Source organism: Dermacentor silvarum, chromosome 1 (assembly GCF_013339745.2).
Source record: "Dermacentor silvarum isolate Dsil-2018 chromosome 1, BIME_Dsil_1.4, whole genome shotgun sequence".
Lineage (NCBI taxonomy): Eukaryota > Metazoa > Arthropoda > Arachnida > Ixodida > Ixodidae > Dermacentor > Dermacentor silvarum.
The window spans coordinates 112,435,564-112,460,943 of NC_051154.1; the positions used below are offsets into that span (position 1 = coordinate 112,435,564).

The window sequence follows — 25,380 nt, forward strand, 5'->3', positions numbered from 1 at the left end:
CCCCTCTTGCGGTTCGTAAGAATGGGCACGTGCCGGCCAACTTGAGTTGCGAAGGTGATGATAGCGAAGGCGGGCACCAGACAGTTGGTTCTTACGAACGAGAAATAGCTTTGTGAATCCGGCCCCAATTTCCGTCTTGAACCCTTTCAGAAGCTGCCGACGCGGTGACCCATTTTTTCTTTTCCTAGTGTGTTTCATTGCCGATGTCCCTGCTGAGCGCTGCAGCGGCGACAGTGGCGCCTGAACTCGCGCTGGCCGAAGCCGAGCGGTCGGTCTCCTCACCAGACTGGCTCGGTGCCACGGCGACGGGCCAGCGTCCGAAATAGCGGTTGCCTCAAAGGGGAAGGAGGGCTCGAACTGCTTCCGGTCTGCGCACGCTATAACCGACCAACAACCAGGATGGTTACTTGTAAATGAAAAACTTTCTGAAGTAGCTGGCCCCGCGAGATCTTCGCACAACGCCTAAGAAAACCTCCTGCAAATGCTGGGGGGAGGGGGGGGGGAGAAGGAATAAATTTCCACTCTTGGCTGCATGCTGTCGGCAAACTGCGCCTGCGCTGGAAATCGCAGTCATTGTTCAGTCACGAGCGAAGCACGCAAGGGGGGGGGGGGGGGGGGGGGGCACATGGGAAGTTTTCCTTCTGTGTAAAGTATACTGGTCGTGGGTATGTGAGGCGTGAATGCAAATTGCGGACACAAGGGCAGGACAATTAGGATATTCGGAAGTGAAATAATGGCAGCCATCGATTTGTTACTTGCAGACTCCAGTTATCGGAGCACGATGTTGAAATCACCTACGCTATCATTTCACCTGAGTAAATAACTAGGGCCGAATTCACAAAAGCTTTTCGGTCGTAAATTCTGTTTTCCGTTGGCTATGGCCGCCTTCTCTAATATATGTCGGACATCACGATTGGCTGACCTCTGCTCTTATGAACAGTTCTAGCGTAACAAGTTATTTTTGTGTGTGTGTGTGTGAATACGGACCCTGGGCCGTATTTACAAAGCTTATCTTTCGTACGCAAGTGCTCTTTGTCATTGGCTGGCCGCCTTCGCTAATGATATGTCCTGCATTAGGATTGCCTGGAATTTGCTCTTAAGAATAAATCTAGCGTAAGCTTACTTTCTCTCTCTCTCTCTCTCTCTCTCTCTATGTGTGTGTGTGAATACCCTGTCTTTCTGCGGATTTGCTTTCTCTGTCTGTCTGTTCCCTTACGCTGACGCGACGACCGTTGTCGTCATCGCGTCATCGACATTAATCTGTCGTCGTCAGGCCGCCTCCTTACCCTCTGCTTCACTATTGCTGTAGGTCGAAGAAAAAACTCTTGTCCATGACCAGCCCAAACCACAGCAAGCCGGCTGATACCGTGACTCCCAGTAACGTTAGCCAAGCTGTTCAAAGAAGAAGAAGAAGAAGAAGAAGAAGAAGAAGAAGATAAAAAATATTAAAAAACGCGGTGCAAATACAATTATAAGACCTACGGTGTTAGGGCGTCAGAGGTTCGATGAACACCGTAGATCTTAAAATTGTACCTTGCACCGTGCTTTCTAAAAATATCTTTTTCTTTCTTTGAATAGTTTGGCTAACATTAACTGGGACACCCTATATGTTATATGGACCCGAAGACACAAAAAGCTCTTACGGTAGAATTATTCGTGATATCAAATTCCAACCGATCATATGTTGCTGGACCTCTTAGCGAAGGTGAGGCAAAGATCACTTACGAATGAAATGCTTTGTGAATTCGGCCCCAAAGGCATATGCTTATGGCAAGCATAACTGCAGCACAGGCCGGAGCGCTTGGTTACTGCGATGTGTCCGCTTGAAATGATTTGACGACCGCAATAAGCTCTCGGGGCGCTGTGTGCCTGCTTTGGTTTCTGCTAATGTGCGACCAAAATCTGCGCTGTCATTCGCTTCCTCAAGCACGTCAGCACCTACGGCAATCAGTGGATGTGAGCGACGAAGCGCACGCAGGAACCTCGCGGGCACACACCCCGGCTCAAGTGCGACGCATTCTAGAGCATTCCCTATTGGTTCGGGTATGACTTCCGAGATACCGTGAGGTTGAGGACCACGCGCGGTATCTTTGATCTTGAGCTTCAGCCGGAGCGTCAGAGGGTATTCCCTTCCATATTTTGCCCCGCTAATGACTGCGTATACGCATACTATAAGGGCCACACATGTTCGAAGTGCCCAGATGAGTGTAGTGCACACGCAGCGCGCAATGGCTGGCTCGCGCCCTGGAGGGACCCCAGCTGCGTGGTGGGGAGCTTCCTGTTCTGCCCGCCCGCGCGAGCGCAAACACCGACGTCTGTGCGGTTCTTGTGCTTTCAGAAAAGCTCACCGTCCTTACTTGCCCCTCAGTCCTTTTCAATGGGGGCGCCCTGCTGAAAAGAGATGAAACGGTTGCTTTTCGTTTTCTTTTTCTGTTTTTTTCCCTCTCTCTCTCTCTCTTGTTCGGGGCACTGAGGGCGGCAGGCGGGAGAAGAGAGCGGCTCCCGGCGCCATTTGCATGCGAGAGGCCAGCATGGTTCGATCTGCATGCAGCCGCATTTGATGCAGTCCCACGGACGAAGCCGATTTTGGAGTGGCTTCTGAAGTCGTGGCGCCACAAATGTTTCCAGGAGAAAAAGTCTGATTTTTATCCAATGAATATTTTTGAAGCCAACAGAAAGGCCACATATGCAGGGTCACTGAAAACAACTTCGAGGCAAGCATCTTTCGTGTGCACCTGATTTAATTCTGTGGCAGTTATGTGACCACGCTTCCGGTCGCAAGCATGACTCATGCTAAAGTTGTCTGCTAGTCGTTTACTCAGCCTTTACTAAACGTATTCGCGGAGCTGACGATCAGTGCGGTGGAAAATGTATGCACAGCTAGGATATTATGCAAAACTTCCCGGCCTCGATCATGTCTCTCCTGTCTTACTCTTCTCGCGCGGTAGTTCTCCAATAACTACGCCTCGACCGAGGATCGCTCCGTGCCCAACTTTGTGGACTGCCATGCATTACTTCGGCGGTGGTGATAGTGCACAGACCGCTGATCAACATAGCACCCCCCCCCCCCCCCTCCCCTTCCGTTCCATATATTCAGAAAGCCGTTAAAGGAGCGTTCAGTAAGAACAGTTCCGGGCAATCGTGATAGAGGACTAGCGAAGGCTGTCAGTCACTGACAAGCAGATATTACGACCAAATGATTTGCGAGTGCTACTCTACTCTAGAATACTCCTACTACGATGCAGAATACCATCACGTGGACTACTAAGCTATAGTATATTACAGCACGATAGGCACTGGCCAATCGTGAACAGGCCTTTTGAGAACTGCGCACGGCTACGCGAATTTGACCGCTGCGTACGAAAAAAAAAAAGAAAAAAAAAAGGAGAAAGCATACTTTTGCGAGTTAATTTCGTTCGCATTGCCCTCGCGTTTTTAGGTTCTTTTTTGTTGACGGTGTCTATATGAATAGCTTTATCTGGATGGGCTGGGGATAAGTGTAAAGCGACTGTGCAGAGCGCGGAAAATAATACAGAGAACACAGAATGACAGCACTCACAGACAAATAATAACAAGGGAGGGTATCAGAATTAGACCGAACATTGCATACGCGTCATTCCTGGCTCTAACCTCCCGTCCTTGCGTCACGCTCCGGCGCGGCGCGCACTGCTGCCGCCATGATGAGCAGGGAAGATAAGCCCCAAAGGTGGCAAACTTTTGTAAGAGTGTAGTGGTGTGATTTCATTGTCGCGGCAAAGCCAGTACGCTATCTCCAACGTTTCTATCCACAAGGTGTAGCTGTGCATCATCCTGAAGCGGCTAGCAGAATTAAAAAACAAAAACAAAAAAAGAAGTGGGGGGGGGGGGGGGGTTGAATTCACAAAATTATTTTTTCACAACTGCACTTTGCCATTGGCCGGCTGCCTTCGCCATTGATGTGTCCAACATCACGATTGGCTGACATCTGCTACAGATTTTGTTAACGTGAATTTGCGTACATTCTAAATAGGAAAAGCGCATGTACTGCGTTATGTTTAGATAACGCCGTTTTTGCGAGAGACAGGAAGAGAGGGAGCTGCCCAGATCGTAGGCGGGAGACTCTCCGTACTTTCCTGTCTTAAGAATTAAGGCGCGGGACTAGAAAAGCGCGTAACAGAAAAGAAGACGGCACGTACAAATCTAGTATATGCTGAGCCATGGGAAACCGAATAATTCAGTGCACGTCCCCAGCGCTTTTATTTTCTTTATGAGCCCGTCCGCGCGGGCAGTGCTGCAAGGACACTGCCTTGGCAAGCAAGTCTAACCCACACACTCTTAAAAAAGTTTGCACCCTTTGGGGCTCATCTTGTAGATAAGCCCCAAAGGATGCAAACTTTTTTAAGAGTGTAGGTAGCCTCGATGGGCGCGCATCGAGGCACCCTAACAACCTCAATCCTCCTACCATTGAATAAGCACTTCCGACCAGTGCTTCTGACGCACCTATCTGGAAGACATCCAACATACACTATGTTAAATTGTGTATTCATTATTACATTCTAAATTGCCAGGAAACCCATACCAAATGAAATAGCTGTCAAAGCAATTCGTGTGTGCAAATAAGCGCTCCCCTGAAATTTACTGACAGTGTTTGGGAACGACACATTCATAATATTCACAAGTGCGTCTTTTGGCACGTTTATTTTCCACTTCCTTGATAAAATCATGCGACAAAGTTCCTCCCAATAACTAAGTTGTGCACGCCGCGGCTACACTTCCGTGTCCCCTGTCCTCTCAGCCAGTAAAAGCAACGTAGGAACAAGTATTCCGGCATAGTACATTAGTGTACGAGTAAACGATGCGATCAGCACTGGGGAAGCATTCCGCGCGCGAATCTTGCTTGGAGGCAAATCACGGAGCACGGAGCGTCGCGCGGAGGCGGAGGTATCGTAGCGGAGGCACGCCAGGCGCCGCCATCTTCGGCAGAAGCAGATCGCCCGCGCATGCGCACTGCGCTGAATCAATACTGGCGTCTGACGCGCCGCGACGCCGCTTCGTTTCAGACTGTCTCGCCGGGTTCCGTGTTCTTCGTTAGGTTTTGAATAGCATTTCGACATCGAAAGCGTAATTTAGGCAACGAAACCGCGCCCCGTTGACCTAGGGAGGAGCACCCAAGCAGATCGGCCGTTAAGAGAATCGGCACAACAACTCTCCGGCGCCGGCGAACTCGTCGCCTCTTCGAAGGGATCCTCTCGGCGATGTAGGCTGCTGCTTTAAGCTGCACAAGCGGCCGGTAACCATGGTTACTGAAGGAGAACAGCAGGTAAATTCATTTTGAACTGTATCGCGCGTTGTAATGAGTTGCCATCCTCTCGTGCACAGAGCTATGTACACTGCCTCTCGTGTACGTAGCTGTGTTGCGAGCGCTTGTAGGTTCGCGGTCATGTAAACACGCGGATGCATTTGCGGACCGGCGGTGGCGGCAGCGCTTTGATCGGGAGAACAAACCAGCCTTGCTCAGTGGGCGTGCACCTCTTTGGGTTTCGGTAAATGGCACGTATTCGTAATCTGTTGGAAGCATGGCTTGAAGCAGTTCTGCAGTTCGCCTTTCACCGTAAACGTGGACCAGGCAATTTCTTTTTTTCTTTTTTCCACATTTGCCCAGTCCGCAACTGCATGTGTCGAGTGTTCGTTTTCGGATCACCGCTAATAGGTGTGGCCCGAAGGCCGTATTATAGCTGAGTACGCTTATCCGGTGTTACCCAGCAAAAGTCAGTAGATCCTGGCCCGCTGCATCCCATTGTTTGCGTTCGCGCCCAGAGGAAATCGGCGCTACTAATAGGAAATAGCTGAGAGGGCGGGCGCGCACATGCATACCGCTACGCTGTGTTTATCGTAAAGCGCGCGTTTTATCTGGCGCATTAGTAGGTCGTATGCTGCTCTGGATCAAACGTGAATGCCTTTCTTCCCACTCCACGTCGGTGGCACCTGCGCGCTGTAGTTAATATACAGTCTCGGCATGGGCATCTTGAAGTGGCTGCTAATCAACCTACAGTGTTCAGCCCCGTACATTGTTTTGTGGAAACCAAGAGGAGTGTTATCTTGTTTTTGGCTGAGATTGCTGTTGCAAAGCGTGCATGTGTGCGGCGATTCGGCGGCTGTCGAGCAAAGTTTCACTTACCCATTAGTAACTTCGTTTGCACTTTATATCCCTCGAATAGTTATCTTATTTTGTTTTTAAGCTTATAGGTGTTATTATTGGGATTTTCAAAGTATTTCTCCTTGCATAGGATGTTATTCCTTGACGCAAATATGTTCACAAAAAATTATACTAACCCAGGTGAAAATGTCAGCTGTTGTAACTGGATAATTTCACAATTTCAATTGTACAACCGTACAATTTCAGCAGAAGACCATATGTTACAAGCTGGGAGCTGGACAGTGAACATGTTTACAGCAGTCATTTTCTCCTAAGAATGCAAAAGCATGAATGGCAGCACCAAGTACTGGGGATCCATAGACTCCGATAATCTTTTAAGAAAATGACAGTTCTTGAAAGGTTAATGACTTGTACTATTAGAAAAACTTTTCTGCCCCACAACCCAATGTGTCACTTAATTACCTCATCCTGTAGGGGTAGTTAAAGCAATCAATTTGTAGCTATATTGTAGCTTGTCTGGCATCAATATATGGTATTTATGGTTTTTCAAGTCTCTGCTAACCTTAAAGAAACAGGTTGTGTAGTTTATTTGTGGCAGTGGTTGAACAAAAGGAATAGAAATCTAGGGAGAACAGGCTGAAATTTTTTTTTGCAATCAATCAATCGCTGTTAGTGTTCTCTCTCTGCGAATTTTATTTCTGTGTACCTTTGTGTAACTGCACCAAATACATTTCAACTCCTCTGTTGTTTACCTGCATATTAATGTTTTTGTAAATCTATCCTGTCTTGTGGCAAGGGAAAATACATTTTTGCTAAATGCCTTGCATATTGCCTTAAGAAAATGTTATTGTAGTGGAGCTAGAACTTAAAAGAAATGTATGTGCTGTTTAAAAGGGGGAAAAAAAGTATATTTGGGTAATGTGCAATGATTTCACCAGCACTTTGAACTGCAGACAAGTCCTAAAGAAGCATGTTAATCTATATTAGTTTTTTGCGATGGGTGGAAGGCCAGCATAAAAAAAATGACTAAAAGGGCACTTCACTAGAAAGCTTGGCATGCATCAAGTTTACAGTAGAAGCAAAGGAGCCTTCATCTCTTCGTTGAGCAGTCACACTATAAATTCATTGCCCTTGGTTCTGAGCATGCTCAAGCAGTGACCTGTAGCAATGGACGAATAGGGAGAAACCATTGACATGTGATGGTAGCCATGGTATTTTCAGTTTTCGGTGTTGTTTACATTTCTTTAGAGTGCATAGGTTTGCTGGGATCACTGTCAATCTGCAATAACATCAATATTTCAAATGAAATATTCATAAAATAGTTACACCTATAATAGTTAATTTTCTGTTTGAATATATATATAGTGCCACTGACGGTGGCCTGCTCCGGACCACTATCAGTTGCACTTTGCTCCTCGAAGAGGCAGGACGTGTGTCGAGTGAGCTCCTGAACACTTTTCAATGGGGTGAACGCAATTTAAATCAAGCATCCGGGACCTCAAAGAGGTGCAACGTGATGCTGACACATCAATCTCGCATTTACCACTAGATTGCCAATGAATTTTTTGTTGTTAATTGAACTAGATAATATTCTGATATAGTCATTTAATGTCATACCTTTTGAACTGAATGGTCTGAAGGCACAATTGGTGTTGGGGATGTATTGCAATACGAAATGAGTCGGCCTTGTTGTCAGCTATCATTTTATATGGTATGTCATCACTGTTTAGGCTATTACAGTTAAAGCTTGTTATAATGGAGGTGGTTATAACTAACTAGTAGATATAACAAAGTAATCGTAATTCCCCTAGCAATTTCTTTAGGCACCTAAACATCTAAAATCTCGCTTTGATGAAGGAAAAACTTCCTATAAATGGATGTAAAAAGCCTTTTTTTTTTGGTTGAAAATAATAATTTGCTGCTAATTTCATGCTGATTAGCTCGAAATCTCGTAGTGTGTCGCGCTTCTAGTAACTTGTCTGATACAGCATTTTAAAACTCTTGTGGGGGGGGGGGGGGGCAATTGTTCGCTGCACTTTAGCAGTGCACTGTGGGCTTTTGCATTGGCTTCAGCTTCATCATCAACAGCCTTCGATTACCTCTGCCCTGTGCCAGGTGATCCCAACTTATGCCTGCAAATTTCCTTATTTCATCACACCCCAACTAATCCTCAGCCATCCTCGACTGTGCGTCTCTTCTCTTGGCACTCATGCATTATGTAACTCTAACGGTCTAGACCACCAGCTATCTGCTCTGTGCATTACATGACCAACCCAACTCCATTTCTTCCTCTTAAAGGGGCCCTGAAGCACTTTTTGAACATAGTAAAAAAAGTTATGCTGTTCTGTTAACAAGGCTTCTGCGAACATGTGAGCCAAATATTATTGCACTGCATGCAGCATGAAATTTACAATCTCGTGTCAAAAGCAATGAACAGTCATTTGCTCTTGCATCCACAATTTCGTCATGCAGTCTGATTGAAAGCAGTTGGCCCACCAATGCTATTGGCTGATTTCGTGATCGCGAGAACATTCTCAGTAACACATAATTGCTAATTTTGAATTAAACAAATAAAAAGTATGTCTGCTATCTCAAAAAGACAGAAAAGTCCTTTTACCTTTCATCTTTGCACTGCGCGTAGCTGCGTGTGCTGCGCATGGCCTCCGAAATGGCAGCGGTGTGCTGCGAAGCGTAGCCCACCGCAGCTGCCACAAGGTGCCGTGACACTTAACTTTTGGCCGGGGCTTAGCGCTTTTGGCTTTACTGTGTAGCTTCCAGCATTCTAGCGAAGACGAAAAGAGAGAGGAAGCCGAGTATAGATGCGATAATACCACTACGGTTAAAGGATTCTAAAAATTTTTGCGGCATTAGATTCATGGGACGACATCCTTTAATAGTGAGGCCATTCTATGATTAGTTAGAAAAGTGTTTCAGTGCCCCTTTAGTGTCAACTAGAATATTGGCTAGGCCATGTTTGCTGTCTAATGTACACTGCTGTCCTGTCTCATAATGTTACACCTAACATTTTTCGTTCCATCACTCGTTGCGCTGCCCTCTTCTCAAGCTTCTTTTTTAACCTCTAAGTTTCTGCCCCATGTACCGGTAGAATTCAATGATTGTGCACTTCGCTTCATCGTACCCAGTGGTAACTCACCTTCCCGCCGGGCAATGCTTTCCGCTAGGGCAGACATCAATTATAACGAAGCATATAGCTAAGTAAGCTCTGTTCCCCCTTCAACTATGTCATAACAAGGTTTTGCTAATATCTGTTGAAATCTGCCACTTTCATTGAGAAAAGCAGTTGGATTGTAATAAGCACAAGATTTTTTTCTATAAATGAAAATCTGTGGCCAAGATATGCACAATAAAATTTATTGTGCTCCACAGAAAAACACATGGAAAACTCCAAATTGTTTAGTACAATTAACCTTGAACATGGTTTATAAGAGGACCACAGAAATTTTATTGAAAGGGGCAGAGCAGCTGTTGTTTTCTGGTCGGACAATTTCTAGATAGCAAACTCAACAGATGTTAAAGGAATGCCTATAATACTGTTAAATTTTCATGTCAGAAAGTATTTAAAGTCAGTGAAATATTATGGGGTAACCTTTATGATCAGCCATACAAATTTATCACAGCGGTTATGTGATTTGCCTGTGTGATCACAGCCGTGCACAAATTCCCAAGATGTTATGATGTGCTATATCATGTGCTTGACACTGGCTTTGAGTTCTAGCTGTGTGAGGTAATTAGGTAGGGGTGTTTAAATAGCGAAATTTCTCAATTGAATACAAATATCCGAGAGAAAATGACCTTTGAATATCGAATCAAATGCATAATATTTTCTTTGTAAATAAAGTCAAATATAAAGGTTGTGAGGAGTCTGTTTGGTTAAAAAGAAGGCTTATTTACACCGTTTGTTAGATTTAGTGCTGTTCAGATCTGGAGGTCAGGTCAACTGAGGAGCTTTTAGATGAGAAACAGCTGAAAGGCCAACATATCTGGCGCACCATCACAGTGACAGAAGTGAAACGCAGGAAAGGACCCCTCACCAGATGTGTGTAGAGTTCTGTGGTTGTTGAAGGATTGAAGTGCAATGCTACAGAACCATATAACCTTTTGAAGGGATGCAAACATGGTGGGAGTGTTCATTTAATAAATTGCTTTGCCTAGATCAAGCAAAAAGTTTGTAATCTTCTCAAATGTGAGGCATCCTTATCGAATGACTGAAAATTATTGAGCAGGAGTTAGCTACCCTATGCAGTTGCTCAGCAACTATTGCCTCTGAACAACAACCTTGACTTCCTTATGGTGGAATCAATCTGGTCAGTCACCATTTGCATCTGTCTTTCTCCCTGTAGACTGCAATTAGTGCTGCTGTCCCTTTCAAACCAAAGCAATATTCAACGACTTCGAATAGGGAATTCTCGAAGATGAATAGCAAAGTCTATTCGATTTGTATTCGAAATTTCAAATATTCGCACACCCCCAGTAATTACTAATGAAGAAAGTAAGTCTAAATCAGCACATTAGCTAATCGGTGTCCATTGATTGCAAGCTGAAAGGTTTTGGCAACTGTCGTACTCGGTAAAACCATGAATGTCTTTGTAGGTATTGCACAACACATGTCTGTGTGTCAATAATAATAATAATAATAATAATAATAATAATAATAATAATAATAATAATAATAATAATAATAATAATAATGTTTATTTCCATCTTGAATCAAAAACAAAGACAGACCTCTGATAGTCTATACAGTGTGAAACATATGCAGACATACAGGAACATTTTCATTGGCTCTCTTTTCAAAGTAGATGTCTTCATAGTTAGCAACAGGAAGGATTCTTTTGTTGATTGAGGTTATGGTCACGGCTGGTGAATGTTTTCTTGAATCAATACAACAGTACTGGTAACACTTATGCATCATTAAGCTATTTGCAGGTGTCCTTTTAGCAGCTTGGTATGCTCAAAGACTGGCGTCATTACAGTAGACCTTGTGTGCCTTGTAGGGGGAACTTCGTAAGCCTAGCTAACTGGCAGACCAACGTGTGAGAAAAACAAACCCTCAAAAGGCGTGGAATCTCAAGTCATGCCAATTTCACGGAATCTTTGGAGAGAGGCTGTGTCCGCTCAAGGCCATTGCTGGCTTGCCCCTATGCCGGCTCTTGAGACATTCATTTGTGTGGGTTTGCCATGGGCACTAGCTTTGTTAGTGGCAGATATGGATGCAGATGAGTCTCAGAATCCAAGGCATAGTGGTGTGTTTTCTGCTTTCTATGGATGGATCTATGTTGTTTTCTCCTCTGTGGCTGCAATTGTGAGTTATCTGCGTGGAGGCTCATCTCACCTGGAAGCTTTGCCTGTGTTTCCACCTGAAATCACCAACGAAGGGTTGGAAGAGTGCTCACATTTAGTGGTGAGACTGTAGTTTTCAGTTGCAGTTAATGGCTTTTTGCTGCATGTCTGTGGGCTTGGTGGATCTGTGTATTGAATTCTTTTACTACAGATAGTTAATGCTCCTGAAATGTAAGCACTGACTCTGCATATGCTTCACATGATGTATTGATGACTGGTCCTTGCTAGCTGGTCCAAGAATTTCTGCTTACAGCTTTCAAGAGTGATATTCATTTCCACGAACTTGCTAATACTGTTCACATCATATTAACTTATGGGGTACTTGCAAAATTATGATCTCTGACTGCTGAGTATAACTCTACAATTGATTTATACCTTCATTTATAATTTTATTATTGGAGCTGTGAATAATGTGTAATGCAGTGGAAATTGTTTTGCCAACTTATTACTCTATTAATTCTTTTTCATATCAGCTGCTTAACATTTTAATTTGAGGTTCACATTTGATTGAATGTTGTGAAATCATTTCTGCGGCTACTTATGGCTGAAAAATTTTATGCAGACCAAGGGCTGCTGAGAACCATCCTTTTAGAGCTAGGGCCCTTTGAGTTTTTTTTTATAAAGGAACATTAACTGTGTTCCTTATGTTACTGGAAAACTTTGACCATCTCATTAGCTGGTCAGCACAGATAAATAGGCTAGATTTCTTGCCACATTTGCACTTTCAAATTATGTTTCTTAATAAATGCTGTGTATTTAGGTTTATTTGTGGATTGATGTAGGTTACCTTTTTATGTTTTCATAGTGATTGTGTAGTGGGTCTTGTCTAAAGATGCTAAGGCTCCCTGAGACCACTTGGGCACGGTATATAATGAACAAAAAGTGCACATCATTTATGAGCATTGATTATTGGAAAGACAAGTAAGACATGACAGAGCCTGTTGACTTCCTCAGAGTGAGGCAACACTACTAAATTGGAGACGCCTTATGCAGTGCATGTCTCTGAATAAGTGCACATCCTTTTAACACGAAAATATGTACTGCTTAGTTCATGATAAAGTGAAGTGAAATAAGGTAAAGGTAAAGGGACATGCATTTGCATCAGTATGGTATTCAGTGGAAAGTGTTTAAAAAAATACTGAGCAGGTGAGGGGAGGGGGTTCATTTGGGCAAAAGTGTTGAGAATGTCGAAGTGCATATAAAAAGAATGAAGTTGAGAACAAAAGATGGAGTAGAAGAAGTAACCCAAAGTTGTGTTTCAAGAGTTCCCAAAAGCTAAATGAGGTCAAACAAGTTAAAAACGTTTAGTGCTTATGAGTTTGGCGGAGATGAAACTGATCAATAAATTCTTTAGTGGGATCTGTAAGGCAAGTAAGACATATGGCAGGGCCTGTTGACTTCTTCAGAGTGAGACAATACTACTAAATTGGAGAGGCATTATGCAGTGCATGTCTCTGAATAAGTCTGTGTTCAGTGCGGTGAAGTTCAGACTGTTCATACTTGCGACAATGTGAAGCATTTAACTGCAGGTGTCACATAGTATGTAATCATAGGAGTAGGCAACTGCCCCTAAGCTTGGCTGCACCTAAAATGAAATCTTACATGACACCTTCTATTATTGCGAATGGCGATGGATAACACTCCCAGGGCTAGATAGAAAATGCATGTGCATAATTATACAAGAGAGTGGACAAAAAGACAGTTGTCGCTGTAGCTAAATCAGTAGCTCACCGAGTATATCATGTGGTTGCAAGCTGTGGGTTTATCTCCTAGTGACGGCAAAAAATTATTTTCTTCCACTTTCATTTCCCTTTTCCGTTATTATGAATATGAGGTGTATTGCAAATTTAACCCTCATTTATAAAGATGTCTGCATTTCTTGTTTGGATAATAAAAAAAATAATAAAAATAAAGGTCAGTTAATCTTTTTCTAGGCTTTTATTTGCTTAATTGTCTGTTGAGTTCATAGGATTGTTACTAAATATCATGCCCTTCTCTCACCTTATTGTTCTCACTTTCAGCATGCTGGCATTTTGAGGTGTTTCTAGAGATATCAACTTTAATAGCTTGAAATATTAGACACATGCTTTCATAGCGGCTATTACTGAAAAAAAATGTCGCTCCTGTGTAGGGGAGTGCGACTGCTAACCTTGGCCATTTAGAAAATGTGCAAAAAGTTTTATGATAAACAGATGTAGTCCGACGTGTCAAAAATTTAGATGCTGCTAGTTTCTTAGCAAAATAATTGTATTAAATATTATATAGGTTCTGAAACATAAGACTTGGTTCCTAATCTCACTGTAAAAGTACGCAATAACAGGGGTGGGACTCCTGTGCCAATTGCGCCATTTTGATACAAACACTAATTCCTGTGCCAAACTGCGCCAAACACGGAAAATTGACTGAAATTGTACCACGCTGCGCCAGAACGGCTTCGCCATGTGTACTCCGGCAGTGGCTGCGAACAATGAGCGGACTCGTTCTCCGAAAAAGAAGACAGCCATGCACATTCCGCACACCGCTGACGACACTTCCTGCACAGTTTCTCAATGTTTTCGCACTCATGAAACTGGACTTTTCGGCGCTTCCTGCAAGTGGCCGGTGCACACGCGGCCACTCCCGGCTGTTGTCGCTGCTGTCGGAACGGCCACGGTGGCTGTATTTAGAGTGTACTAGAATATGGTCAAGTAGGCCGAGTGGCGCGGCGCTCCCTAGCTGAGGCGCAAAACAACGAAAAGTAGGCTGAGGGCGCTGTGAGCGAACTAGATGTTAGGGAGGCACGCGCTGCAGCGGGCGGGCGTCTCTGTCTCCAGGGCCGGTATAACCTAAAACTATTCTAGTCTGTGTTTACGATCATATGGGCGAGGCCTCAGCCATTTTCATCTAGCACGGACTAATGGCGGATTAATGGCACAGACTAAAGGCAAAGCATCGATTGTGTTAGCAAATTAGTAGACAGCTATACGAAGTATAGTAGCTTTATCGGCCCTATAAACTTGGAAATATTGGCTTACTAACCGAATTTGTGTAGCAAGCATGGTGTCAGCTTGCACAAGCAAACATGAACACATCACACTCTGTGTCCGCGGACGCTGGTTGCTGCTGGCGTGAGCAAGCGTGACAGCAGCAGCGAGCGAAGTGACCTTCGTGCTGTCTATTGGTTCAACACAAACTGAGCGGTGAGAACACAGCACGCACAAAGGCATATGAGCCGTTTGCAGATCGCTTTCAAGTTACGGCACGCGTGGCCACGCAATGTACGCAGTTATTCGCAGAGTAGAAGCCGCCCCCCGTCCCTCCCATGCTGCCTCCCGCTTTCCTCCCTTTCATGTGTGAGATTGAGCCGCGATCGTCAGTTCCCCTTGCGCCTGGTCGCGAAATACACAGTTGCTGCAGGAGCACCACGCCCCCTCCTTCCCCCCATCTCCCCACGGCCTTTTTGCGCGACAGAGATGGCGCGTTTGCTCTCCCCTTTCCTCCCTCGCGTGCTTTCACTCGCACATACGGCACGCGGCCACGGTGTTATCGCCCTTAGACTTTATACGGAACATCACGGCGACGGCAAAAAATGCGCCTGGAGTGTCCATATAATTCTTATCGCAGTAAAATGCACTGTAGTGTCCGTATAATTGCTATCGCAATAAAATGCACTTTAGTGTCCATATAATTGCTATCGCAATAAAAGCAGTTTGGAATAGTTTTACGTTATACCAACCCAAAGTTTACTGCGGCTATCTGGGTCTGCGGTGACATATGGTGACCCAGAAATTATTTTACCGCATCGATTGGACTGTATAATTTGAGAACATTTTCCGCTATCACCATGAGCGTCGGCACGGGAATATTTAGTTCGATCGTAGTACCACCGATGTTTTCGGCTTTACAGAAAAGCATGCGCCATGCCACAGCTCGACCCACTATTCCATATTCTTGTGCGTGATAACTACAAAGCGTAATTCTACTATGTGCTTCGTGTTGGTTTATTCTGTGTTTCGTCGTAGTTTCCAAGTGTGCTGCCATATTCCATTATTCTACCAAAATTCAGATTCGGTTGCTTTCCTAACTGCTTCAAAATAAAATTTTATTTGCTCCTAATTACTTCAAAACGAATTAAGTCTGCTACAAACTGCTCCAAAATGCAATTTTGTCAGCTCCAAACTGCTCCAAATCGCAGTTTTACTTGCTCCAAAAATTGCTCCGAAATGACTTTCTAAGTCCCACCCCTGCAGTAAGTTTCCTTGCATTGTTCTTTCTTCTGAAGCTTGAAAAACTGTTAGTTGTCACAAAGTACTGGATCACTGCTCTTGTTACAGGAATAGGATCTTTAAAGTGTGTGTGTCCCACATGTCTACCACGATGGCATCGGTGCTTGCATGCGTCAGCTACTGCTAAGAAACCTCAGCAATCTTGGCTTTTACTTTATGGAACGAAAGGCACAGTGTTAATGAATTCTTTGAGGCAAGGAGAGGGCACAAGTGAACAACATTGAGTTGAGCAGCCCAGTCTGGAGCAAATCAATAGATGGTTGGCAGAGAGCAGCACATTATTATAAGATACAAGAAGGACAGGTACGGCCAATGCTGTTAAGGTGTGGTGCATCCTATTGAGCTCAATGTGCTTAAATGAAGGAATGCCAGCACAGTGTTTCTCTTCAGTAATTCTTGTAGCATAAAAGGCAGGTTGAGACAGCACTAGGGGCTTTAAATATAGCATGCTTTTACTGTGTGTGCACTTCTCTAGCATCCCCTTGTATATAGTGTCAATGCCAGAAAAAGTCTAGCCTTACCAACCTGCTTAGTTACTAAAGACACTGTTGTTCATGCCTGTATGAGTACTATTGTTTGAAAATGTAAAGTGCCCAAGCTTCGCTAAGTGTTTATGTAAGACTGTTTCAGCACGGACTTCTTATAAGTATGCTTCATTTTATTATTCCAGGGTTTTTTGGCATAACATGCAACTTATGTATCTTTTGTTTTGTTTCATGCAGACTGATGGCAACGCCAGCTTCCTGCGGGCTGCTCGTGCTGGGAACCTAGAAAAAGTGCTTGATTACCTCAAGGGCAGCATAGACATCAACACAAGCAATGCAGTAAGCTGATTCCTGGCTCTGTTAAAGGGGGCCCTAGCTAAGATTAGCCAGGCTTTAAATAAGTACTGATCCAAGTTGCAGGTTATTAAAATGATACGGTGCTGTTTGCTGTGACCTTGTGCACTTCAGGGTATTTTTTGGCATTCTGTCTAATTAGTTGGTTAGCTGAGATTAATTGTTTTCTTAAACTTAGATTTTTTTTTTGCTTTGTTTACGTGATAAAGTGTTAGACTCATGGAAAACACGATAGTTTGGTTGCATTGCATTACCTTTCACATAGTTAATATATTTTTGTTTGTGCATCTAGGATAGAAGGTGTGTGAACGTACAAAATTAGTGTGATGCTTGGCTTGCACGATGCTATCGCACTGCCTTCAAGCAGGCTATGAATTGCGAAACTTGATTCTCTATCTTACTTGGTGAGGGCCAGAGAAATGGTTATGTACGTATCTTCGATATTCTTTCAGTCACTCTTCCAGCATGGCACTGCACCTTGAAGCAGCATATATTGTTTTGCCATATTTATTAGCGGTTATGCAGATGTTTGCCACCACTGATTATTAGAGCTTCATTGCTTTCACTGAGATGGTGGACCAAGAAGGGAGTCAGGCTTTTTAATTTTCAGGAAATTTGTGCGTATTATTATTGTGGCCAACAGAGTAGCCACTGTGGTGTAATCTCATACATTCAGCTACTTTTTGTTCAGCATAGAAGAAAAGACTATAAATGATCCATAGTGTGTTGCAAACAACCGAAATTAATAATTTCCAAGTATGTCCAAATCTTTAGCATGTTAACATAGTCGAAGAAATGGGTTAAAGTTTTGCATTATAACCAATTCATCATTGTTTGTTACACCATGATCATTGATTTTGGTGATTATTTTACTATAGCTGAAGAAATTAATGATGATGGTGCAATATTTGCAAGCAGCCACGTGCAAGTTTGCCGTGGCTGCTTAGGCACATGCAGCTTTGTGTATTCTAGATTTCAGACCTTGATAAATGAACACAGTGGAACAAATTATCAGATATGATGAAGTAAATCTAAAATTTGGTTGTCCATGTTATATCTTAATGTGTATTCTACTGCTATAGAATGAAACCGAAATTCAAGATCTTAGACAATATTGAATATGGCAAAGTGAATATTTGTTCATTTGCAAGCTCAAAATATATATTCAGGCAGTAAAAATGTCAAATAATCAGTATGGGCAGCTTGAAACGGCACATGCAGGATGTGCATGTGCATTTTGGCCAGAGGCTTCAGCTTGCATACCTATCTCATATGTAACACAATTTGCACGGTTGTGTATTAATGATATTGCAAAGCACATTTTTGTTATTTAGTATTGTTCATGTGTTACATATTTGTACGGCAAGCCATTGACAGGCCATCAAAATTGACATTGGAACCTTTGCTGGCATGTTGAAAGCATCAGGCCTGCAGTTCTTTTACACAGACCCGATAGTGAAGTTTTTTTGGCTGATGTTGATGCATACGCTTACAACAAATATTAGATATAATGAAGGTATTTTCATGTTGGATGTGACATTGTTACAATGAAGTTCAATTATAGCGCAGAAGTAATGAAATAATGCATTTGTCCATGTAACCTGTGGCAGTGATCAGCAGCTAAAGCAGTCTGATGTTGAGCATGAGATTGTGTTCACTGCAGCTGGATCACTGGGGAGGATGTGTTCACTGCAGCTGGATCACTGGGGAGGATCACCTTTTCACTAAGAGTTAGTGCTTGTCGAAGAATCTTAGCTTGTTAAATTTAATCTGAAGCCTCTGCTACAGTATCTCCCATAACATAAGATAACTTTGAAAGCGGAAACATTCTAAGTAAATCACTCGTGCCTCAACGTGTTGCGTAACAGCACTAAACTAGTAGTATGTTGCATTTATGTGCAGAATGGGCTCAATGCACTCCACCTGGCTGCTAAGGAAGGCCACGTCAACGTGGTTAGCGAACTGCTCAAGCGTGGAGCTAATGTCAATGCTACCACGAAGGTAGGTATCGAGGATGTCTTTGGCATTATTTGGCAAAAAGTGTATTGATGGTAGTCTTTTACTTTGGTTATTGCTACTTTGTTTTGAATTTCAAATACTGTTAATATGTACTTCACAGCATTTTGTTCCTTTTTTTTTTTTCTATGTTAAGTGTGGTAATAGTTGTGGAAATGTATTGACAAAGTGTCATTGCGTTGGTGCAGCACTTGTAGATTTTCCTTGTGCAGCACATTTTTTCCCACTGCTTGGGAAATTCTGCTTCTTACAACTGTGTTCCATCATTTTCTTGAGTTCCTATTCATATTTTTGCATTTAATCTTATCCTGTCCTTTACGTTAGGTCCTTGAATCCTAATTTGGTCCGTTAGCGTCTTGGTCCTGCTTCCTTGCCATTTTGGGCCAACCTTGTTTCCTCTTGTCATCAACTTCTCTGTATGCTTCTTCCAAGCTCTGTTCTCTTCTAATTACATGGCTAAAAAATCTATCTTTTACATTAAATGTTGATTCTAATGTCTGCTATGTTACTTGATCCCTTATGCTGTGATTACAACTCCTATCGTCCCCCTTCAGTGCACACATCCATATTCGTATCCTAATTTCAGCTACTTGGAATATTTAAATGTTAAACTTTTCTGCTGGAATCATTTGTGAATCTGTGTTGCTTGTTCGTACTGTGTGAGAGTTGATTAGGTGATTATCTGTTCATTGCCATTTAAATTGAGTTTTCTGTTATGCTCTGTCTGCATTTTCATGGCGTTATAGCATCATCTGCTATGAGCTTATCGATGCTTTGCTGTGTCCTCTTTTGTACAGTTCACAAGAGTAAAGTAACCTTTGTTGACAGCCCGCACTGGGCATTGCTGGGGGTAATGTTCATAAATGTATTTACAAAGAATCCTCACAGGTAGCAGAATAGAAGTATCAAGGTGAAACTCTGCTGATAGTAAGTGGACCCAGTGCACATAACTGAGTCACTTAAACACCATGTGGTGAAGTCGAAATAATTGATAATGTTGCAAGGAATCTTGGTAGTGTGGGCGGATGCTGCAGTAGTTGGGGGAGTTTCCTCAATGTTTCTGACAGTCTTTGTCTAAGCGGCCTTGAGTGATTTCTGAATCAGCATCAGAGAAAGGATGAATTTGGAAATCCTTGTGGGGCTTTTAGATTTAAACAGCTCTTGACAGCTGACATTGTTCTTAATTTACATATACTAAGAATTTGCATAGATGTGCGTGCTAAAGCTTTTTGAGGCTGTTATTTTTTAACCATTATTTCTGCTGAAAGTCTTTAAATTTACTTTTAATATTGGTGTGCATTCTGCAAATGTTTAGGAACAGCATATCTTGAAACAAACCAAACTTGAAAGATGGTAGAATGATATGTTTCTCTGTTGGAGGTGACAATTTCTTGAACTACTTAAAGGCCAGATGCTCATGAAGAAATGAAATGTATTTCTGGAAGTCCCTAAGCAGTGTACAACAGATTGACTCATCTGCCTTTTGGAGAATTCCAGGATAATAATGATGCATACTGATAAGGCTTCATTTATAACCAATCATTAACCAAATGTGTTTGGCAATTCTTCTTTTATTACTAATCGTTAAAATATAATTACAGTAAGAATAGCAATTCTAGATGTTTCAGCACAGTGCACTTGTTGATGGGTGTAGAAAATATGCTGTAATTAGCTGAAGAATTGTAAACGGTCATTAATTTGAAACACTGACTTTTCCTTGCTGTCATTAAAGTTGTGCAACCAGGAATAGGCTCTTTTTGTTTCTCTTGTATATGCCAGTGCTCTCTACATTGCTTCGCAGATAATAATAATAATAATAATAATAATAATAATAATAATCCTGGCTGCATTGTATACGCTCATAATGGTGAATGAGATGTTTTGCTGTAGTATCATTATTAAATTACCATGCAATATTTGGTGAAGTGTAGCTTGTGACAATACACACTGTACTCGGAAGTGTAAATTCTTCAATGATGCCCTAGAGGGGTTGCTTATGAGGTAGCAAGGAATAATGTATAGGCAGACAGCCTTATGCCTATTTCCTTGTGCTTTCATGTGCTTGACACACCCAGCTGCTGCCTGTCCACAGCCACACCCAAATTTGAAAGTGGGAGACTTCAACTTCCTGAATTTGAGTGTCCGAATGCTTGTTTGGGCAGACTATATTTGGATGTATTTTCCACAGAACACTTATGCCTTGAGATGAGAGATGGCAGATCACGAGTGAACAAGTGTACTCGGAATTCCTGCTTACTAGGCTGTGCGCTGAAGTACATCTTGTGCGGTACTCATTGTTCTTCCTGGACACAATGGAAGCATCTAAAGAAACTCAGCATTGCTGATCTCGGTCATTTGTGGTGGCACAAAGGACACCAAAGATTGCATTAAGTGCCTGCTTGACAACATGAAACAAACAGCAAACAGAGAAATTGCAGGCAATGCTACATAAGGGTGTCTACAAAGCAGAAAGCTGAGGCAAATGCACATTGCCTCAGTGTGATGGGGGAGCTTGTTTTAAGGAGGCTGCATGCAAGAAATTCTGCAAGCGATTTTTTTCAGTATTGGGTTTATGGATTCATTGGCCAGCACTTTATGAAATTTTGACATGTATTGCCATTACGTTTTGGTAGTAAATGCCTCTCTAAACATGCGTGATTTTCTCTATTCACTGTTTTGGGTCAATATCGCAATTTGTGTGCACTATAATGTGTTCATATTAACCAATTTCAATCAAATTTGCATGTAAATACAGAAACTTGGGAAGAGTTCAGTTAAAGAAAGAGCTTATTTCAATTTTTAGTAGCTTTCATCAGGCAATCTTAAACAAAAACAATAATCTTGGAAAAGGAGGTTTAGAGCTAAAATGTTTCTTGTTTATTAAAGTTGCAACATGCAATTTTTTTTTGCATTGAGTTGTATTTTTGGAGCTTTTTGTGGCACATAGGAAGCATTAAAAGTCTTCCTACACCTGATAAGGTACCACAAACCTTTGAGTGAGTATACTTAAGCTAAATACATTTGTGCACTTATGAAAATGATCTTAAGCTAATTTATGAGAACGTTTGTAACGAAACTAGATGATACAAACATTACAAATTCCATTGAAATACTGAATTTCCCAGGCACATCTCAGTCTTAGGAAAGCGCGTCACTCTATTTTAAATTCTTTTTTCTTTATTTCTTTCTTTCATTTTTTTTTTTTTACAGAAAGGCAACAGTGCTCTGCACATAGCGTCGCTGGCAGGCCAAGAAGAGGTGGTGAAGCTGCTGGTGCAGAAGCAAGCCAATGTCAATGTGCAGTCGCAGAATGGCTTCACACCTTTGTACATGGCCGCCCAGGAGAACCATGATGGAGTGGTTCGTTTCCTCCTGGCCAATGGCGCCAATCAGAGCCTCGCCACAGAAGTAAGGCTTACTGCAACTTTAATGAGTGGGTATGCTCTGATTGGTGTCACTTTTGCTGCTTTCAGGATGGCTTTACCCCTCTGGCAGTGGCATTGCAGCAAGGGCATGACAAGGTGGTGGCAGTTCTGCTCGAGAATGATGCTCGGGGGAAAGTCCGCTTACCAGCCCTGCACATTGCTTCCAAAAAGGACGACTGTAAAGCAGCTGCCCTGCTGCTACACAGCGAACATAATCCTGATGTCACTTCGAAGGTCTCGTCTACATTGTCTAACTGCTGAGCAATTTTCTGCAGGGGGTCTTTCTTTATTGGGTGTTCTGCACAGTGAAAAGCTTTGGTATTGTTTTTAGTCCAACATACTGTAGATTGTAAATGACAAAACAAATAGTGATAATTAAGTCATTATCCTCCATGTGTAATTAGTTTTTGCCCTAAAACTCGGTGAGAAGAGAAATAATGTCAGCTCACTCAGCATTATACGAGTTGACGAAAGTGTTGTGTGGAGTAGAAGGCTGGCCATTTCTTCTGTCCACACAACTCTCACCTTATACTTGCAATGTTTAAGTGTGCATGGCCATGTAAAAGAAAGCTTTGTGGAAAACAAAAGACTGACCACGCATTTTATCTTCCACAAAACTTTATTTTATATGCATTGGCTAATTTTTCTTTTTACCTTTATATATGTATGAGCCTGCATAAAGTAGATGCACTTTAAATAAATAATAATTGCTGGGGTAAAAAAAAAAAGATACTGCTACAATGTATTCCACTATTGCAGGATGCACTGCATCCCACAGTATAGTGGAATATGTAGGGGAATGTTAAAGGTTTAATATAATAATATTCCACAGCGTGGTGGCATAAGTGATGTATATAAGCTATAATGATCAGCTTCTTTATAACTGTCAACTTTTGCATTTCCTCTATGCACAAATAAACTATAGATAGGATGCTTTTGTCTAATACATATCAGATATGAAGGTCAAATCCTAGGCTTTGGAAAGCTGTCTTTTGGAAAAATCTTACATTCAGTGAAATGACATAGTGAAAGTATTCTAAGTAAATAATGGCAAATATTGATAGACTGGTTATTAGCAGATAAAGGAATGCACCCAGCAGCTTTATGCAATCGTGAAGATATGAAGTGACTGTATGTGGCTAGATGTAGTTCACAGTGAGATTCTCAAGTTCCTGCTGTATAATAACCAAGCACAGTTCACATACTCTTCTTGTGTGCCTAATGCATATGACACCATTTGATTTTGTGCATGTGGAACTGGCTAAAAAATTTTTTTTAATGACTGCACATATGAACAAAGCTACTGCTGTGGCGCATTGTTGCTGGGTTTATATTGTCCTGCCAGTGCTCCACAGCTGTGGAAAATGAGGATGAGATCGCTCCTTAACCCTCCTGGCTTTTGGAGAACTGAGGATACAATAGAATCCTTAGTGCACAACCTAAAATCTCTGCTTGCACTAAGAAAAAATGCATGACCATACTTCAAAGGTTTTATATTTTCTCCAGCTGCATAAATAAAAAAGTAGGACTGAAAGAGAGAGCAAACGAAAGTAGCAACAGAAAATTTAAGACCTTTTTTTTTTCTTTTCCTATCAATTACAGAATCTCCTACTTTATGTTTGGCTCAATAACACTGTGCTTTTGTTCACCTTTACTGATATTGCAGAGTGGGTTCACTCCACTTCATATAGCTGCTCATTATGGCAACAGTAACATTGCATCTCTCCTGTTGGAAAAGGGAGCTGATGTTAACTTTCCAGCAAAGGTAAGTAAGATGCAGAAATGCTTTGTCCCAAATTTTTTAAACATTTTTTAATGTATTCAGGATGTAAAGAATTGATAATGCTTTAGCTGTACTGTGCAAGTTTTGCATTGCGAAGGCCGTCCTTTCGTGCTTTTTCTTTAAATTTGTACCTTAATTCTTTACACCATGCAATTTAAAAGTTGCAGGATTTTGACATTTGTTGTCTCATTCAACAACATCACTTCTCTGGCTTCACATGTGCAACAGCAGCATACAATTGAGAGATGCAGAATTCATTTATGCCAGCTACTGAACTTAGCAGAATGTGATGGTCACTATTAAATTACACCTGTATTCATTTTTTTATTACCTGAAGTCATGTTTGAGAACATGGTTTTAGGAAATGTGATTTTGTCTGTATTGAAAGTTCATCTGGCTATTTTACCTTGTGACGGATTGCCCAGATTGTATGAATGAATTCACATTGTTCTCTGTTATGTAAATGTGGGTCTCTGCTGATATTAAGAGCAAAAAAAGAAACTTGGAAGCAGGGAGGTTAGCGATATGCTTGTATCTCTTGCACTACACAGATGAAAGGTGATAAAGCTATGGAAAGGTCAGGGGGACCAAAGAAGCACTGCACACAATTACAAGGATGCGCAGCATGACTTAAATAGCCAGTAACTGAAAGTTCTGCACTTCAGAAACTGCAGTACTAGTCGACGTGTTCCTGCCTGTGTTTAGACATTTGCTTAGTTGCCATGAGTTTTTCAGTTTTGTTTCCCATTTATGTACATTCTTTCTGTTTTTAATTTCTTGTGATTTTTTTGCTTCTGCATGCCAATTATCTGTACAATCTGTCTGTGGATGTGTAGAAGTTTCCTTTGAGATTTTCCCTTTCCAGCAAGAGAGTAACCATTTTATAGGCAGAATTTATTAGGCATATGTGGTACAAATGGTGTATATTTGTGCAAAAAGAAATCTGTACTTGCACTTATAGAATTGGAACCTGTATATGCATTTCCAATGGGGTTAGTGCCTGTAGGTTCTAATTATATTTTAGTAGTCATGCAATATACTGGGAAGTCCTGGGAGAAGCAAAATGAATTATCACTTAATCGATTCGGCTTCTGTCACTCCTTGCATAGGTTCACATGTGGGCACACAGTTTGGCTGTTGATGCTATTGATGGCCAGATGCTATTGATGACTGTTATTTCTCAAAGGGATGCTAAAGAGAAAAACTGAATTTCATTTCTTTAGAGCTGGGCAAATATTTGAAATTTCGAATTTGAATTTAATATTGCACACTAACTATTTATATTCATATTTGAAAAGGACCTATTTGGTATTTTTGAATATTTGAAACTAACTGAATATTTTGCAGCTGACTGTTAGTCTCACAGCTTTTGGTTTCGTGGTGAAAGCCTACATAACAACTTGTGAGTTTTGCTTGTAGTCTGTCATTTAGTGTTTTTGGCAGTCTAGCCATGCATAATTTTTATCTTTTACGCTACGACGAGTGATTTTTCCTTGCCAAGCCCTTTTACATGTGTGATGGTACACAAGTCCTTAAGCAGCTCCTTGTTTTTGTT

General features: G+C 42.0%; 1 protein-coding gene across 50 annotated transcripts in view; it reads left to right on the plus strand.

The window, feature by feature from the left end:
• LOC119435128 (ankyrin-3) overlaps positions 1-25,380 on the plus strand; it is a 402,712-nt gene that overhangs the window by 128,287 nt on the left and 249,045 nt on the right. For 49 of the 50 annotated variants that reach the window (XR_007468364.1, XM_049672381.1, XM_049672376.1 and 46 more), the window contains exons 2-6: positions 16,485-16,586; positions 18,504-18,602; positions 21,828-22,025; positions 22,091-22,276; positions 23,709-23,807. Coding sequence is in view for 49 of the 50 variants with exons in the window: in XM_049672381.1 (XP_049528338.1) it covers positions 16,485-16,586; positions 18,504-18,602; positions 21,828-22,025; positions 22,091-22,276; positions 23,709-23,807 (684 nt within the window). In the remaining variant the exon portion in view is untranslated. Of the gene's footprint in view, positions 1-5,006; positions 5,300-16,484; positions 16,587-18,503; positions 18,603-21,827; positions 22,026-22,090; positions 22,277-23,708; positions 23,808-25,380 lie in introns of those variants that run through there. The other variant, XM_049672399.1, reaches the window with a different exon arrangement.